The following is a 17,217-nucleotide window of genomic DNA, read 5'->3' as shown; positions in this document are numbered from 1 at the left end:
AAAAAAAGTCTCTGTCAATGCATACTTGTTAAATCTGTGACTGTTGCAAATGCTGTGATGAATGAGTGAATGCTCTAGTTGTGATTAAGAGCAGCTTATGCTAATTGGGGAAAGGCTAGGGGAAAACTGTATGAAAGGGAAATGTAGTCTGCACTGTATATTTACAAAACCCAGTATATAATATATGTTGAAGATAAATGATTCCAGCTCATTGCCTTTACCTGATGCCTGTTCAACAGAATAACATGCTGGGGTGGGGGCATGGCAACCAGCAACAGCACAATTTTGCTTTTCAATTAATACATTTTTACTACTTCCATTAAAGAAACTAAATATGTTGCTTCATTGATCCAGACATTATGGCAGAATCTTTTCCAACTCGAATTCTCTGATATTCTAGTTGTGGAATGAAGGAGAGCTAGCTCCTTGTATTAATCGTAGCTTCGGCAGGTAGAAACAAAAACCATCAGGTTAATGCAAAGATATATTTTATGCCCAATTTCCAACTTTAAGGCACATGACAATGGGAGTTCAAAACTCTGCCAGGAGATTAACAAACATAGCCATACCATTGTAATTATTTAGATAAAACAATTTACTACTGAAACACAACAGTCAACCTATACTATTGCCATTCAGATAATAGTTGGAGTAGTGACGGACATAAATGATCCTGTTTGATTTGAAGTATCAGCAGAAAGAACTTTAGAAACAAGACACAGAGCTGATTCTGAATCCAGGAGCATTAGTTTAAAATAATATATATTTTCAACAAAACCAACAGAGCATCAAAAAAGTTGGCTTGCTCCCTTATGTTGCTGCATCACGCTGAGGCAGGCTCATATCGATGGTTTCACACATGACCAGCCGGATCCCGATCTCAAGTTAACATGTAGGGTCTGTCTCACGAAATGCAAGAAAAATGAAGCTAGACCAAGTGCAGTAATGACAAAGGCTTGGAATTGGTGCACTGTACAAAATGACTGAAAATGTTAATAACAGCGGCAGTGGTCAGCACTGCTGCCTCATGGCGCTGAGGACCCGGATTTGATCCAAGCCCCAGGTCACTGTCCGTGTGGAGTTTACACATTCTCCCCGTGTCTGCTTGGATCTCACCCCCACAATCCAAAAAGATGTGCAGGGCAGGTGAATTAGCCACGCTAAATTGCACCTTAATTGAAAAAAAAAAAGAATTGGATACTCAAAATTTAAAAAAAAAAAAGAAAATGTTAATAACACCAATAAAAATAAAATGCTTATGGAAAAACGCAAGCTCATCAGCCCATGAAGGAAAAGCGTATCGAAGCCCAGAGGAAAGGCAATTTAATGAATTTACAGTTCATATACTAACCAGTGCTGGGAATAATTTGTGTTGGCATTAGATTCTCTGGCTCGTGGGTCTGCCCCTTAGCACATTTCAACCAGGAGAAAACCTCATCTTCGAGACTGTCATCCTCCACTAAGTAGGGAGAAAGAAAACAAAACAAATTAGATATCATGCACCAAAGAATGAATGCATAGAAAGTGTACAACTGTTCATTTATTACAGTAATGAAGATCAGATGATCATTTCTGCAACTCATATTATTCTTTTCAACTTCTCTGCCATTTCTTTCATGGCTGAGTGGATAATTATGAACATACTTATTATTTTACAAACTAAGCCAATATCAAAGTCAAAATATTGCTCTTCAAAATCTCATCACTCGTACAAACTGGGTAACACATTTGGTTACCCATCTTTTGTACTGCTTGCTCTAATATGACAAGTGAATTATACCCATACTCTAGGTGTGGCCTTTCGTGACCTTTTTACATTCATGCTGTACCCTTCTGGTTAGCTCTGCCTTCTACTGTCATAAAAAAATTTGGTGTCTGTAAACTACCCAACAATACCTTGATATCCCTTTCTTGCAATGCATTCTATAACCCAAAGTCACTCAGTTGACTTTCTTTCACTGATCTCATTACCAAGTATTTGGCACAGTAAATGTCAAGCAAGAGGCACACCACCTCAATCTTTATATTTGGTTTGTGCATTCCCAATTACTTAGAGAAACACCCTATTTGATGGCTTCTCCAGACAGCATTGTTTCTACCTCTAGCTTTAAATCATTTACATGCATATATATTGCAAACACCAGTGAATCCAGCACTAAGCCCTGCGATACCCTACCAAATTTACAGATCTTCATTCAAAATTACCCTTTGCTTGCACTGGATTTTCAACCCACCTCAGAATTTTACCTCCTACTTCACATTTTTCTACCTTCCAAGCTAATTGCACGAGTGAAACAGCATTAAATGTTTTTCTAGAATATAAATAGAACAAAGTAATCAGGGCCTGCAGATGCATAACTTTCATTCAACCTCTTCAGCCCACTAATAACTTTTGAGATGACTATTCCCCAAGCTGATGTATTCGCTTCTTTTGTCATTATCTAATACTCTGCACGCATACTTTAGTACTTGCACTTAAACTGTCGAAAACATTCGTACAAAATACGTATCCAGCTTCTATAGTTTTTCTACCCCCATCTTGATTTTCACATTTCTAGGAATGCTCTACTCGTGTTACTATCATTTTACTGCCCTTGCCATCTAACTACCAACTCTGCCAGGATACTGGCACTGGTCTGATTCAGGAAAAAGATGTCAGCTTGTCTACCTTCCCTTGTCCCTGTACTTTTTCTATGAACCTGAAGCCAAGGAATGCTAATAAAAAAAATCTTACATTGAGCCACATAGAGATATTAGGGCAGCTTGGTCAAAGAGGAATAGCTTAAAGGAGAGGGTTAGGGAACTAAGAGGTTTTAGGAAGAAGTTCCTGTGTTTAGGACCTAGGCATTTGAAGGCACGGTTGCTGATGGTGGAATGGGTGGCACAGTGGCAAAGTGGTTGGCCCTAGGATGCGAGGTCCTGGGTTCGATCCTGGGTCACTGTCTTTGTGGAATTTGCACATTCTCCCCCACAACCCAAAGATGTGCAGGTTAAATTGCCCTTTAATTGGCAAAAATAATAATTGGGTACTCTAAAATTAAAATTTAAAAAAACTAATGGTGGAACCGAGGATAATTGTTTCCTTCATTGCCAAACCAAAAATTCTTCAACTGTAACATACCATAGATGTGAATGCCTCCTGGATACTTTGTATTAACTCCAAGATACTGCATACACATCACTAGTCTTGGTCCCGATTGCTTACTATACCTTTTGTTCTTGGTGACTGTAGACTTTTTAAATTGGATCATTACATATTTGTTCAAAAACTTAATAGCAAATTCCTCTGCAGGCTAATCTTGATTTATTTGATCAAAAAGCCTACAACTTCACAGTCATCCTCCTGCAGTACACACAATCTAATTATACCTGATTTGCATTTTACTTAATCCTGAAAACAGGTATTTAAAGTTTTACCAGAGCAGAGCACACAAAGGTTTAAGATATTTTACTGTCTTTCAGTTAATAAAAATGCGGTGCCTTTCTTCTTCTGTACTAGTATACCAAATAATTAGGTCAATCGCTTATATACTTGCACAATTTTCTAACTTTGGCTACCGAAACGGGTGCTGTTTGATCACAGTATCAGATATAATCCCTCCAATTTAACCATTTAATAAGTCCTTATATTCACATCTTTGCCATACCTGGTGGTGGCCGACCCTTCCTCATCCTGTAGCAGTCAAGGCACACACCAAAACCACATTTACGACAGACCCAGTGGATATTGAAGAGCGTTGTTTCACAAGCATCACACATCTCACGAATACCACGTACAGCTCGTTTCCATGCTAGTTGCTCTTGAAGCAACAAGAATAAAATATAATCAATTCACAATGGGATATTCAATCAGAATCTACTTGGCTCACCCAAGATTCAAATAAAGAAAACTTCAACACAGCACAATTAGCATGCATAACAATATTTTTAAATTTCCATTTATATTTCAGACAACAGAATCATTAACAAATGTAGATGAACAGATAATTTGCATGAAACTGTAACTCCTTGCAAGCTTCAAATAGATCCAAATTAACATCAGTTTTAGAGGAGGAACAATCTACAATTTTGGGCCATTACATTAAATACATTGATACCAAAACCATTAGATAAACTGTGTCTGCAAAGACAAGTTATTTAAATTAGATCGGTCAGAAATTGTGGTAAAAATGCTTTCCTGGATTAGTATTGGTAATGAAGGGCCAGAGAGTAAACGTTATTTCATCGATAAATTGTCCATGATGTTTTTATCCGATTTTGTTGCCAGGAGATCAGGTGGCTATTGGCAGGTGGCAGTTCTTGTAAATCACGACAGCATGAGGCTGGCTCTATGAACCAGCTGATTTTTGTCCTGCCTTTCATCTTTCATATGTTTGTACTATGCTTGTATGCTGGCGGTATTTTAGATTTTTTTCTAAAATCCCAGATTTCTTGGAATCATCTCCATGCAATGATTAAGGCCATTGAGGGGCAACTGTGTGGCAGGATCAACCAAGTGCAGAAGGGAGTAATGAAGGTAGCAGAAATCGTCTCCTTACACCTCGGTTTATGAGATCTCCCAGTGAGGTTAACTGGAATTGTTGGATAGGGTTTAAATTAATTTGGTGGGGGAGTGCACCAGAAAATAATGGAAAGGTGCAGAAATTAAATTAGAGAAAAGATATAAACAGCAGTAAAATATATCCCCAAAATTTCAGAGTCTTGATTGGGTTAAACAAAAAAGTGGCAAAGATGGTATTATACTATACAAATGTCAATGTTGGGGTGTAGCTGGCGAGTTGCAGGCATATAGTTATATGGGAGTAAGATATGGTCGTATTAACAAGGCTAAGAATAAATTAGTAATATTTCTCGTTACCAAGTACACAGGAATGATAGGGAAGATATACGAGGAGGAGGTGTGGCAGTATTAAGGATATTACAGTTCTAAGATGGTTCTAAGGATTGAATCTATTGGCTTGAATTGAGAAACAGCTGTTGTATTGCTTGATTTTTAAAAAAAAAAGTTGAGTTTCAATAAGTGAAAGGAGATAGATGAGCATATTTGTTGGCAAATTTAAAAAGGTATGTAACAAACTTAATAATAATAATCGAATGAAGTAGCAATATTAGGAAAATGTAATTACTCCAATATAGGCTGAGAAAAAATAAAGGGCAGCGAAGGAATTTCTGATGTGTACAGAACTTTCTCAATCAAATTTTAGCCTCGTCTTTTGCACTGTGTTGGGATCCTCCATTAGTGGGAAAGGGAATATCATCAGACCCGTCTCCTGTTATTTGTTTAATTTCCACTACCATTCATGATTGGATGTGATAGGCCTACAGAGCTTTGATCTGATCTGTTAGTAAGGGGGTTGGTTAGCTCTGTCTATTATATGCTGCTTCTGCTGACTGGCATCCAAGTAGTCCTGTGTTGTAACTTCATCAGGTTGAAGCTGGTGGCTGCTCCTGCACTCTTCATTGAACCAGGGTTGATTCCTTGGCTTGATGGTCTTGGTAAAATGAGAGATATGCCAGGCCACAAGGTAATAGATTGTGGTTGAATACAACTCTGCACCGCAGCTGCTAGGGACCCACAGCCACTCATGAACACTGCGTTCTGAATATATCCCATTCAGCATAGCGCTGGTGCCACACAGTACGGTGGGGTGTATGCTTAGCGTAAAGACGGGACTTAATCTTGAGAAGGCGGTCATTCCTAACTATGCTGTCATAGACAGATGCATCTGCGACACTTAGATTGGTGACGGTCAAGTCCAGTCGGCTTTTCTCCCTTTTTGGTTCCCTCACCACCTGCTACTAATCCAGCCTGGCAAATCCTTCAGGACTCAGTCATTAATGGTGCTAAAGAGCCACTCTTGGCAATGAGTTTTGGAATCTCCAACCCACCGTACTTTCTGTGCCCCTGCCACCCTCTGTGCTTCCTCCAAGCAGTGTTCAACATGGAGGAGCACAGATTTATCAGATGAGAGGGGGGGGGGGGGGGGGGGGTAAGGTGGTAATCAATAGGTTTCCTTACCCATATTTGATTTGTGGGAGGCACGGTAGCACAGTGGTTAGCACAGTTGCTACACAGCACTAGAGTCCCGGGTTCGGTTTCCGCTTGGGTCACTGTCTGTGTGGAGTCTGCACGTTCTCCGTGTCTGCGTGGGTTTCCTCCGGGTGCTCCAGTTTCCTCCCACAAGTCCCGAAGGTTGTGCTGTTAGGTAATTTGGACATTCTAAAATTCTCCCTCTGTGTACCTGAATGCGGCGACTCAGGGCTTTTTACAGTAACTTCATTGCAGTTTTAATGTAAGCCTACTTGTGACAATAATAAAGATTATTTGATGCCCTGAGACTTCATGGGGTCCAACATCAAGGGCAACTCTCTCCTGATGAAATATCACTGTTCTGCCACCTTTTCTGGATCCATCCTGTCAGTGGGCAGCTCATAGCCAGGGATTGTGATGGTGGCGTCTGGGACATTTTCTGTATGGTATGTAAGCATGGCTATATTAGGCTGTTTGTGAGACAGCTCTCCCAATTTTGGTACAAGCCTCAAGATGCTAGAAAGGAGGATTTTGCAGCGTCTACAGGCTGGACGTGCCATTGTTGTTTCTGTGCCTAAATTAATGCCAGATGGTCCTTCCAGTTTCATTGTCTTTTGATGTTTCTGTTGCAGTTTGGTGCAATTGCGTGGTTTGTGTGGTGTTCCCCAAGGATCAGTTTTGTGTCCATTACTCTTTTCAATTTTTATGAACGACCTAGACTCAGTTGTAGAATTAGGACTGTAAAGTTTGTAGATAATGGCAAAGTAGAAGAAAGTGATGAGGAAAGTTATAGATTTCAGGATGACAGGATGGTAACAGGATGAAGAGAAAGATGACCGATTGTATTCAATGCAGTGAAGTGTTAAGTTCTGCACTTTGGGAGGACTATATAGAAAGTCAGTAGCATAAATAAATAGCACGATTCTCAGAAGTGCAGATGAGCAGAGAAATTAATGTCCACGTTCACAAATCCTTAAAGCTGGCAGGGCAAGTTGAAAAGGTGATGCAAATAAACATTTACTTAACTTATATTTATAAACAGAATAGAATATAAAGGAAAGAGATCATGCTAGTGCTTTGAAACACACTGGTTAGGCCTTAGCTGGAGTACTTGTTCAAAAAAATGTAATTAATTATTTTTTCCAATTAAGGGGCAATTTAGAGTAGCCAATGCACCTACCCTGCACATTGTGGGGGTGAGACCCACGCAGACACGGGAAGAATGGGCAAACTCCACACAGACAGTGTCCCGGGGCCAGGTTTGTACCCGGGTCCTCAGCGTCTTGAGGCATCAGTGCCAACAACTGTGCCATGTCACATGCCCTCTTAGCTGGCGTACTATGGACAATTCTGGGCACTGTATTTCAGGAAATATGTAAAGGCTGTTTCTCCTTGGAATACAGAAGGTGATGGTGTGAACGAATAGAGATCTTTATAAGATGAGAGGTTTTGAGAGTAGACAGAGAAAAAATATTCCCTCAGTCAAGTAAGCCAATAATCAGAGTTCAAAGATTCAAAATCATTGGCTAAAGATCTAGCGGGGAAATTAGAATCTTTTCACTAGGCATTGTTGAGATCTGAAATGCTTCACCTGCAAAGATGCTGAAATGTAATTTCATAAGTAATTTTAAAGGGAGTTGGACATGTATTTGAGGATAAGGAACTTATTGAGTTATGGACAAAAGCAGGAATGTGAGATTAAACATAAACGCTCCTTCAAAGAATCAGCAAGCATGATGGACTGAAAAATCGTCTTCTGTGCTGTACGTTTCTCAGCTTCTACAAAATCAGCCAGTGTTATTTCATACCCAGCTGGAAGCCATTTCATCCATTGTTCAAAGTTCAAAACGGAAGTTATTAGAAAATGCAGTTTACAAAACTCAGAACCATGCAGCAAGGCGAAGGCAAATAAACTAGGAAGAACTGAAGATTAAACATTACATTATCCAAGGCAATTTGCAGTTTCCCATTTTGTGATCTTTGTACATAAGCTAACAGTGGAGGGGAAAAAATGATAGGACACTATCAAATCTTGTGTGCTCTAATGCTGGATGCCCTACAATCTCCCCACGTCTCCGCTGCACCATCTGGATTAATATCACAGTTCTTTCCATGAAGATAGCAACAAATAATGCAGAAGGTACACGCAAACTAACTTTTTTCCTCTTCTTCAATTTCCATCAACTTAAGTACAAAACTGAGGAGTTGAAGTATCTTAGAATCAAGCAGCAGCAAAAAGTAATGTAATTAAAACAGTAATGGCCTGTAAAAAGAGCTGATGATACAAGAAAATATAGACAAGACGACTGAAAACAGTAAGGGTGGTGGAAGTCAATTTGAAGTTGGCAGTTTTCTTACTGATAGTTTGTTGTATATTACCGTACAGTTTACAGGTATTGACACAATCGATTTCACTGGAACTTTAGGGGAAAAAATGTAATTTTGTGAACCCAATTTGCTTGCCACTCACTTGTGTAGCACAAACTTTTGATGAATCTAATAATTGCATTGATATATTTTGCAAAATATTTTGACTTTAATTCTCACAACAGTTGTGCACATCTTTCTCAAGCTCTCTTATAAAGGAGCATCTGTCAAACAATAATAGAAAATTCTGAGATACTTATCAAGTCAGATAACATCTGTGCAAAGAGAAATTGAGTTAGTGTTTCAAGTGTCATGAGAATGTCGCTTTAAGAAATGTTTGGCTGCTTATATTACTGCAGTGATGTCACAGTGTGGGTGGAGCTGGGCTCTGTCAGCTTTTTACTTTCGTTTTAGGCTGTTTGCTGCAGGGTGTGTTTTAGTTTTGTTTTCAGTGTTGGAGCTGAAGCCAGACCAAGCAGGTGTACTGCTGCTCTCTCTGGCATCAAGACTATCTCTTGATCATTTGGTGAATTCAGAATGATAAATGTTCTCAGTAGTGAATGTAAACCTTTAAAAAAATATATATATTTATTCAAATTTTCCAACACATTTTCAACAAACCCCCCCCCCCCAACAAGAAAAAGAAACAAAAACACAAGCAAAAATTATACATTGGATTTCCCCCAAATACAATAACCCCCCATATAACACTATAAAACACAAATAGGGAACAAAACCCACCTTAACCCAAACGCCACTCCAAAAGAAACCTCCCCCCCTCCCCGCCCCTGGGCTGCTGCTGCTGACCTCCTCCTAACGCTCCGCGAGATAGTCTAGGAACAGTTCCACCACCTGGAAAACCCTTGCACAGACCCTCGCAAGGCAAACTTTATCCTCTCCAGCTTGATGAACCCTGCCATGTCATTAATCCAAGCTTCCACACCCCATCTTTCCACAGGAACAAAATCCTCCGCCGGGCTACCAGGGACGCAAAGGCCAGAATACCGGCCTCTTTCGCCTCCTGCACTCCCGGCTCTTCCGATACCCCAAATAATGCTAATCCCCAACTCGGCTTGACCTGGGCGTTCACCACCTTGGACATAGTCCTCGCAAAACCCCTCCAAAACCCATGCAGCGTCGGGCATGACCAGAACATACGGACGTGATTTGCTGGGCTCCCTGAGCACCTCCCACATCTGTCCTCCACCCCAAAGAACCTACTCAACCTCGCCCCTGTCATATGCGCTCTGTGAGTAACTTTAAACTGTATTAGGCTGAGCCTGGCGCAAGAGGAGGAAGAGTTAACCCTACTCAGGGCATCAGCCCACAGACCCTCATCTATCTCCTCCCCAAGCTCCTCCTCCTACTTGCCCTTTAACTCCTGCACCGAGGCCTCCTCCTCTTCCTGCAGCTCCTGGTAAATCGCTGAAACCTTGCCTTCTCCAACCCATACACCCGAAATCACCCTGTCCTGAATCCCACGTGCTGGAAGCAGTGCGAATTCCCTCACCTGTCGCCTCACAAACGCCCTCACTTGCATGTACCTGAAAGCGTTTCCCGGGGGTAGCCCAATCATCTCCTCCAGCGCCCCTAGGCTCGCAAATGTCCCATCGATGAACAGGTCCCCCATTTTTCTGATCCCTGCCCGATGCCAGCTCTGAATCCCCCATCCATCCTTCCCGGGACGAATCGACGATTCTCACAAATCGGGGACCAAACCGAGGCTCCCACCTCGCCCCGATGTCGCCTCCACTGCCCCCAGATCTTCAGCGTCGCCGCCACCACTGGACTCGTGGTGTACCTTGTCGGCAAGAGCGGCAGCTGTGCCGTCACCAGCGCCCTGAGGCTAGTGCCCACACAGGACGCCATCTCTAGCCTCTTCCACGCCGCCCCCTCTCCCTCCATTACCCACTTTCGGATCATTGCCACATTGGCTGCCCAATAATAGCTACATAGATTTGGCAGCGCCAGCCCCCCCTGTCCCTGCTACGTTCCAGAAACACCCACTTCACCCTCGGGGTCTTATTCGCCCACACAAATCCCATAATGCTCCTGCTTACCCATTTGAAAAAGGCCTTGGGGATCAAAATGGGAAGACACTGGAGCACAAAGAGAAACTCGGAAGGACCGTCATTTTGATCGACTGCACCCTACCCGCTAGTGAGAGTGGCAGCATATCCCATCTTTTAAAATCCTCCTCCGTCTGCTCCCGAGGGTGGAGGAGGAGCAGGTGGCTGGTTTGTGTTGCCGATTGGGCTGGAGGAGCTGGTTAAAGGTTTGGGGAGCATGCAGGCGGGGAAGGCCCCGGGGCTGGATGGGGTCCCGGTTCAATTTTATAGGAAATACGTGGACATGCTGGGCCCGTTCCTAGTGAGATCTTTTAATAAGGCGAGGGAGGAGGGGACCTTGCCCCCGACAACGTCCAGGGCGCTGATTTCTTTGATTTTGAAGTGGGACAAGGATCCATTGCAATGTGGGGCGTATAGACCGATCTCGCTCCTCAATGATGGCGCTAAGTTGCTGGTGAAGGTGCTGGCTACGAAAACTGTGTCCCGGGGGTGATTCATGAGTACCAGACGGGATTTGTGAAGGGTAGGCAGCTAAATACTAATGTGCGGAGGCTCGGCGATGTGATTATGATGCCCTCGGTGGAGGGAGAAGCCCAGTTCTCTCTCCCCCCCCCCCCCCCCTCCGCTAGATCCTCATCTAGCCATTTTGCTCCCCCCACTCCCGTAAGTCAGCTGACTCCTTCTGACCCCGGCCTCTCCCGCCATTCCATCGACTCCACAGTGTGAAAATCCCCCCACCCCTTGGCAATCATGTGTGCTCCTCTCCAGCCCCGCCCTTCCCCGCCTCCATCCTACCCTAACGCGAGAGAAAACCCGCGCTTTCCTTCTGAGCCGGCCCCGCCCCCTCTGGGGCAGCTCCTTTATTTGCAGCCTCACCCCAACTCCCCATCCCCGGGCCTCCACCCCCCCCTTCCTCCGCGGGACCCTGCCCCTCCAACACCGAAGCCCACACTCTCCCACAGCACCCACATCAAATCCATTCACCCATCCCCACCCAGCACCAAAACAAAAAGAACATTCCCCAAACGCAGTAAACACCCCCCACACGACAAACCCTCAGTTTGAGTCCAACTTTTCAGACTGGATAAAGTTCCATGCCTCATCAGGCGTCTCAAAATAGTGGTGCCGATCTTGGAATGTGACCCACAATCGCGCTGGCTGCAGCATCCCGAACTTCACCCCCTTCCGATGGAGAACCGGCTTAGCCCGGTTAAAACCAGCTCTCTTCTTAGCCACCTCCGCACTCCAGTCCTGGTAGATTCGGCTCTCTGTGTTCTCCCACCTGCTGCTCTGTTCTGTTTTGGCCCATCTCAGGATGCACTTTCTGTCCATAAAGCGTTGAAACCTCACCACTACAGTCCTTGGTGGCTTGTTGGCTTTGGGTCTCCTTGCCAGGACCCAATGAGCCCCATCCAGCTCCAGGGGCCTCGGGACAGCTCCCGCGCCCATCAGTGAATTGAGCATCGTGCTCATTTATGCCCTGGCATCGGGCCCCTCCACTCCTTCGGGGAGACCCAGAATCCGAAGATTCTTCCTCCTCAACCTATTCCCCAGGTCCTCAAATTTTTCCTGCCACCTCTTGTGCAGCGCCTCGTGTGACTCCACCTTCACCGCCAGGCCCAGGATCTCATCCTCGTTCTCCGAGGCTTTTTGCCGCACCTCCCGGATCGCTGCCCCTTGGGCCTTCTGGGTCTCCACAAGCTTCTCAATCGATGCCTTCATTGGCGCCAGCATTTCTGTCTTCAGCTCCGCAAAGCAGCGTTTGAGGAACTCCTGCTGCTCCTGCGACCACGCTGCTTGGTCTCCACCCGCCGCCATCTTGCCTCTCCTCACTCGCACTTTCCGCTGCACCAGAATCACTTTCTTAACCGCTCCACTCCTGGTCCAATCCATACAGTGCTGGGGTAACCTTGCTGTCACCTTCCCACACTGGGAGTCGTCGAACAATTGCCGTTGGGGCCCATCTAAAGAACCCAAAAGTCCGTTCCTGGCAGGAGCTGCCGAACGTGCGACCTACCTCGGCATAGCCGCAACCGGAAGTCCCCAGTGAATGTAAACATAATGTGCTTCTGTTAAAAGGTGTTTCTTCTGTCTTCTGGATGTTGTTTGGGAAGTTGTTAAGGATTACTTAGTCTTGTATTCTTTGGGGGTTGTATTTGAATTGTTGGTTGCTAAGATGTTCACTGTACGTTTCAAAAAGATTAACTTGAGTTCATAGAATAAACATTGTTTTGCTTTGAAAATTACTTTTCCATTCCTGCTGCACCATACCTGTAGAGTGGGCCGTGTGCTCCCCATACCATAATCTATTAAAAGTTGTGGGTCAGGTGAACTCCATGATACACTTTAGGGTTCTCTAAACCCTGGCCCATAACACAAGTAAGTGACATTTTGTCAGACCTGCTATATTAAACCTGATTAAAACTGTCCTTTCTCCTTTCCTCATTTCATTTGACACTTATCTTCCAATTATTTCCAACTTTCTCCTTCCCTTACTCTCTTTCCCCAGCAAATGTATTGCTCCCCTGCTGCTCTCTTCCTCCATCTCCTCCAACTTTTTACCATCGTCTCCCAAGAGAAAGACTTCAGGGTGGGAAGAAAGCAGGTATTGAACCAAAGAGACACAATGGGAGAAAGTGGTAGTAAAGTGGGCTACACTTCACTAAGTTTGAAATAATGCCGATAAAAATCCAATTGTCCAGACTGACTGCAGGGTTCCATGACTGATTCCAATTACACCCAAAAGTACACAGACTGCAATTTTAACACCCTCCTTTACCCCACTGTCCACCTCAGAAAACTGGTTTCAGGTGTGAACCCCCAGTCATACAAGAATGCACTGTGGATTCACAGCAATTACTGCTTTTTCCCCCACTAGGTTTTATTGAAGCCTGCTCTACTTTGATAGCTTTGCATGCTTCTTTTTACTGTACCCACCCACTGCCCCATCCTTTAGCTATTCACCCACTGTGTCTTTTGTTTCTTTGATTTCTCTCATTAATCCACTATTGTTTGCTGCTAACATTCTACTGTTCAAGCATCTATTCTCCATTTAAAGATAATGGGCTGGATTGTCTGATTGCCGACGCCAAAATCGCAGTCAGCGACTGGCCGGAGAATCCATTTTGACGCCAAAATTGGGGGCAATGCTGTTTTTCAGATGCTCCGCCCCCTCAAAAACGGCGCCTTCGCTGAGTACGCCACATGCCGTTGGGACGGCCTCAGGATGTCACCAGAGGCCCTCCCCCGATGGGCCGGCTTCCCGATGGCGTGGGACACGCGTGCTCTCAGTTTTCGGGGACCTCGCGAAGCGGCTGCAGACTGTGTCCAGCGCCGCCACAGTTGGGGGTGGGGAGCCGTTCTGCTGGCCTGGTGGGCTTCGGCAGGGGCTGGGCGGACTGGCCCGGAGGTGGCGAGGAGGGCTACAGGGCGGGCACTATCTGGCAAACCGTGTCTGCGTGCAGCCGGCGCCACGTTGTACGGCGTGAGCAGGCAATTCTCCACCCGTATCTGCAAGAAAAGCCGGGGGCTTTACGTGGCGCGGCGCCCCTCATCGGGCGGAACTTCGATGCGGGGGCGGCGCGACTTTTCAGTCATAACACTCGACACATGCTTCGGACACAGCCTCAAAATCGGAAAACATGGCCTCAAACTTGGAAAATCCAGCCCAATTTGTTTCCCTGCCAGTGTGCAATTGAGTTTCATTGCCTCTCCCAACCACCCTGCCTCGCCCACATCCACCCATTTCTTTTTCTGCTCCTTTTCAAGCAATTTATTGTTGCATCTTCCAGTTATGATGAAGAGTCCATGTCAAAAACTACAACTTGTCAGTTCTCTCCATGGATCTGACCCGAGTATTCCCAGTGTTTTGCCTTACAGGTGCAAAAATACAGTTTTTCTGAAACAATATTCACTCTTTTAAGTTGCAAATTTGGATCAGGATGCCTACAATTTAATTTTAAAAATAGGTTTCCTTAGGCATACCCATCTTCAAGATGGTTTTTGTCACTGTATGTTGGGAAATTAGTTATGATTCTTTGACTCTGACTGAAGCACATCAGAAAGAATCCAGCCAAGCGGTTTGTGAACAGGCGACGCCCTGGTTAAAAATCATAACTCAAGCATACTTTGCCTTTAATTGAATGCAACTTATCTGGGACAACCAGTCTACCCACTTTCCACGAGGTGGTCTTTGACGTGACTTGAGATCATGTTAATATGGCTGGAGCACATTGTGTATTTAGCTGCTAGACTGGCAGACTAGCTTTTCAAAAGGCAACTCCACATTTTAAAGCAAAAAATTTAAGCTGAGACATTTGACACTTGAGCCAGTTCCAATTTTAACAAGCTGCAAATGAACATAAAAGTAAGGTGTAAACAAGTAGTAATTCGGAATGTGATTATAGGCGAGATGGTATGCTAATAAGCAGGAGGAGTTTGTAACAATAAAAAAAACCACAAGAGGTCAATATTATGGATACTGGAAACCCAAAATTAAAAACAGAAAATGCAGTCAGGCCCGCTTAGGATTTCCAGCATTTTCTGTTTATATTTGAGTTTATACAATGTTATCTGAAAATATTGCCCAGGATGGTTATTGAAGGAAGCAAGGCATCTTCTTTGTTTCTCTCTCATAACAAGCTCATAACTGTATTAGTTGATTTAACTTTTGACAAATTTCTCCATTTTACTGATATTAGATGGCAATGTCTAACCTTTTTTTTAATAAATATTTTATTGAAAATTTTTGGTCAACCATCACAGTACATTGTGTATCCTTTACACAATAATATAACAGTATAAATAACAATGACCTGTTTTATAAACAAAGAATAAAAAATATATAACAAAAACGAAAACTAAAACTAAATGGCAACTGCCTTGTCTCAGATAAACACTCTCCAAAAATATGATTTAACAGTCCAATATACAATTATTTATAGCAACGACCTATACATATTATACATATATATTAACAACCCTGAGAGTCCTTCTGGTTCCTCCCCCCCCCCTCCACCCCCCCACCCCCCTGGGCTGCTGCTGCTGCCTTCTTCTTTTCGATTCCCTCTATCTTTCTGTGAGGTATTCGACGAACGGTTGCCACCGCCTGGTGAACCCTTGAGCCGATCCCCTTAGGACGAACTTAATCCGTTCCAGCTTTATAAACCCTGCCATGTCATTTATCCAGGTCTCCACCCCCGGGGGCTTGGCTTCCTGCCACATCAACAGTATCCTGCGCCGGGCTACTAGGGACGCAAAGGCCAAAACATCGGCCTCTCTCACCTCCTGCACTCCCGGCTCTTGTGCAACCCCAAATATAGCCAACCCCCAGCTTGGTTCGACCTGGACCCCCACTACTTTCGAAAGCACCTTTGTCACCCCCACCCAGAACCCCTGTAGTGCCGGACATGACCAAAACATGTGGGTGTGGTTCGCTGGGCTTCTCGAGCATCTCGCACACCTATCCTCTACCCCAAAAAATTTACTGAGCCGTGCTCCAGTCATATGCGCCCTGTGTAACACCTTAAATTGAATCAGGCTTAGCCTGGCACACGAGGACGATGAGTTTACCCTACTTAGGGCATCCGCCCACAGCCCCTCCTCAATCTCCTCCCCCAGCTCTTCTTCCCTTTCAGCTCATCTACCATAATCTCCCCCTCGTCCCTCATTTCCCTATATATATCTGACACCTTACCGCCCCCCACCCATGTCTTTGAGATCACTCTGTCCTGCAACTCATGCGTCGGGAGCTGCGGGAATTCCCTCACCTGTTGCCTCGCAAAAGCCCTCAGTTGCATATACCGGAATGCATTCCCTTGGGGCAACCCATATTTCTCGGTCAGCGCTCCCAGACTTGCGAACTTCCCATCCACAAACAGATCTTTCAGTTGCGTTACTCCTGCTCTTTGCCATATTCCAAATCCCCCATCCATTCTCCCCGGGGCAAACATTTGGTTATTTCTTATCGGGGACCCAACAAGGCTCCCGTCTTTCCCCTATGCCGTCTCCACTGTCCCCAAATTTTCAAAGTCGCCACCACCACCGGGCTTGTGGTGTATTTCTTCGGTGAGAACGGCAATGGGGCCGTTACCATAGCCTGTAGGCTAGTCCCCCGACAGGACGCCCTCTCCAATCTCTTCCACGCCGCTCCCTCCTCTTCTCCCATCCACTTACTCACCATTGAGATATTGGCGGCCCAGTAGTACTCACTTAGGCTCGGTAGTGCCAGTCCCCCCCATCCCTACTACGCTGTAAGAATCCCTTCCTCACTCTCGGGGTCTTCCCGGCCCACACAAAACTCATGATACTCTTTTCGATCCTTTTGAAAAAAGCCTTCGTGATCACCACCGGGAGGCACTGAAACACAGAGGAATCTCGGGAGGACCACCATCTTAACCGCCTGCACCCTCCCTGCCAGTGACAGGGATACCATGTCCCATCTCTTGAAGTCCTCCTCCATTTGTTCCACCAATCGCGTTAAATTTAACCTATGCAATGTACCCCAATTCTTGGCTATCTGGATCCCCAAGTAACGAAAGTCCCTTGTTACCTTCCTCAGCGGAAAGTCCTCTATTTCTCTGCTCTGCTCCCCTGGATGCACCACAAACAACTCACTTTTCCCCATGTTCAGTTTATATCCTGAGAATTCTCCAAACTCCCGAAGTGTCCGCATTATCTCTGGCATCCCCTCCGCCGGGGCCGCTACATATAACAACAAATCATCCGCATACAGAGATACCTGGTGTTCTT

The 17,217-nt window shown here is 44.8% G+C and overlaps 1 protein-coding gene across 2 annotated transcripts in view; it reads right to left on the bottom strand.

The window, feature by feature from the left end:
• Positions 1–17,217, bottom strand: part of kdm3b (lysine (K)-specific demethylase 3B) — a 215,795-nt gene that overhangs the window by 60,545 nt on the left and 138,033 nt on the right. For both annotated transcript variants that reach the window (XM_072512004.1, XM_072512005.1), the window contains exons 13-14: positions 3,648–3,800; positions 1,352–1,459 (exon numbers count right to left, since the gene is read on the bottom strand). In XM_072512004.1, coding sequence (XP_072368105.1) covers positions 1,352–1,459; positions 3,648–3,800 — 261 coding nt within the window. The remainder of the gene's footprint in view (positions 1–1,351; positions 1,460–3,647; positions 3,801–17,217) is intronic.

The sequence above is a fragment of the Scyliorhinus torazame genome, chromosome 7 (assembly GCF_047496885.1).
Source record: "Scyliorhinus torazame isolate Kashiwa2021f chromosome 7, sScyTor2.1, whole genome shotgun sequence".
Lineage (NCBI taxonomy): Eukaryota > Metazoa > Chordata > Chondrichthyes > Carcharhiniformes > Scyliorhinidae > Scyliorhinus > Scyliorhinus torazame.
The sequence above is the reverse complement of the archived record's forward strand: the minus strand, read 5'-3'. Positions and strand labels throughout refer to the sequence as shown.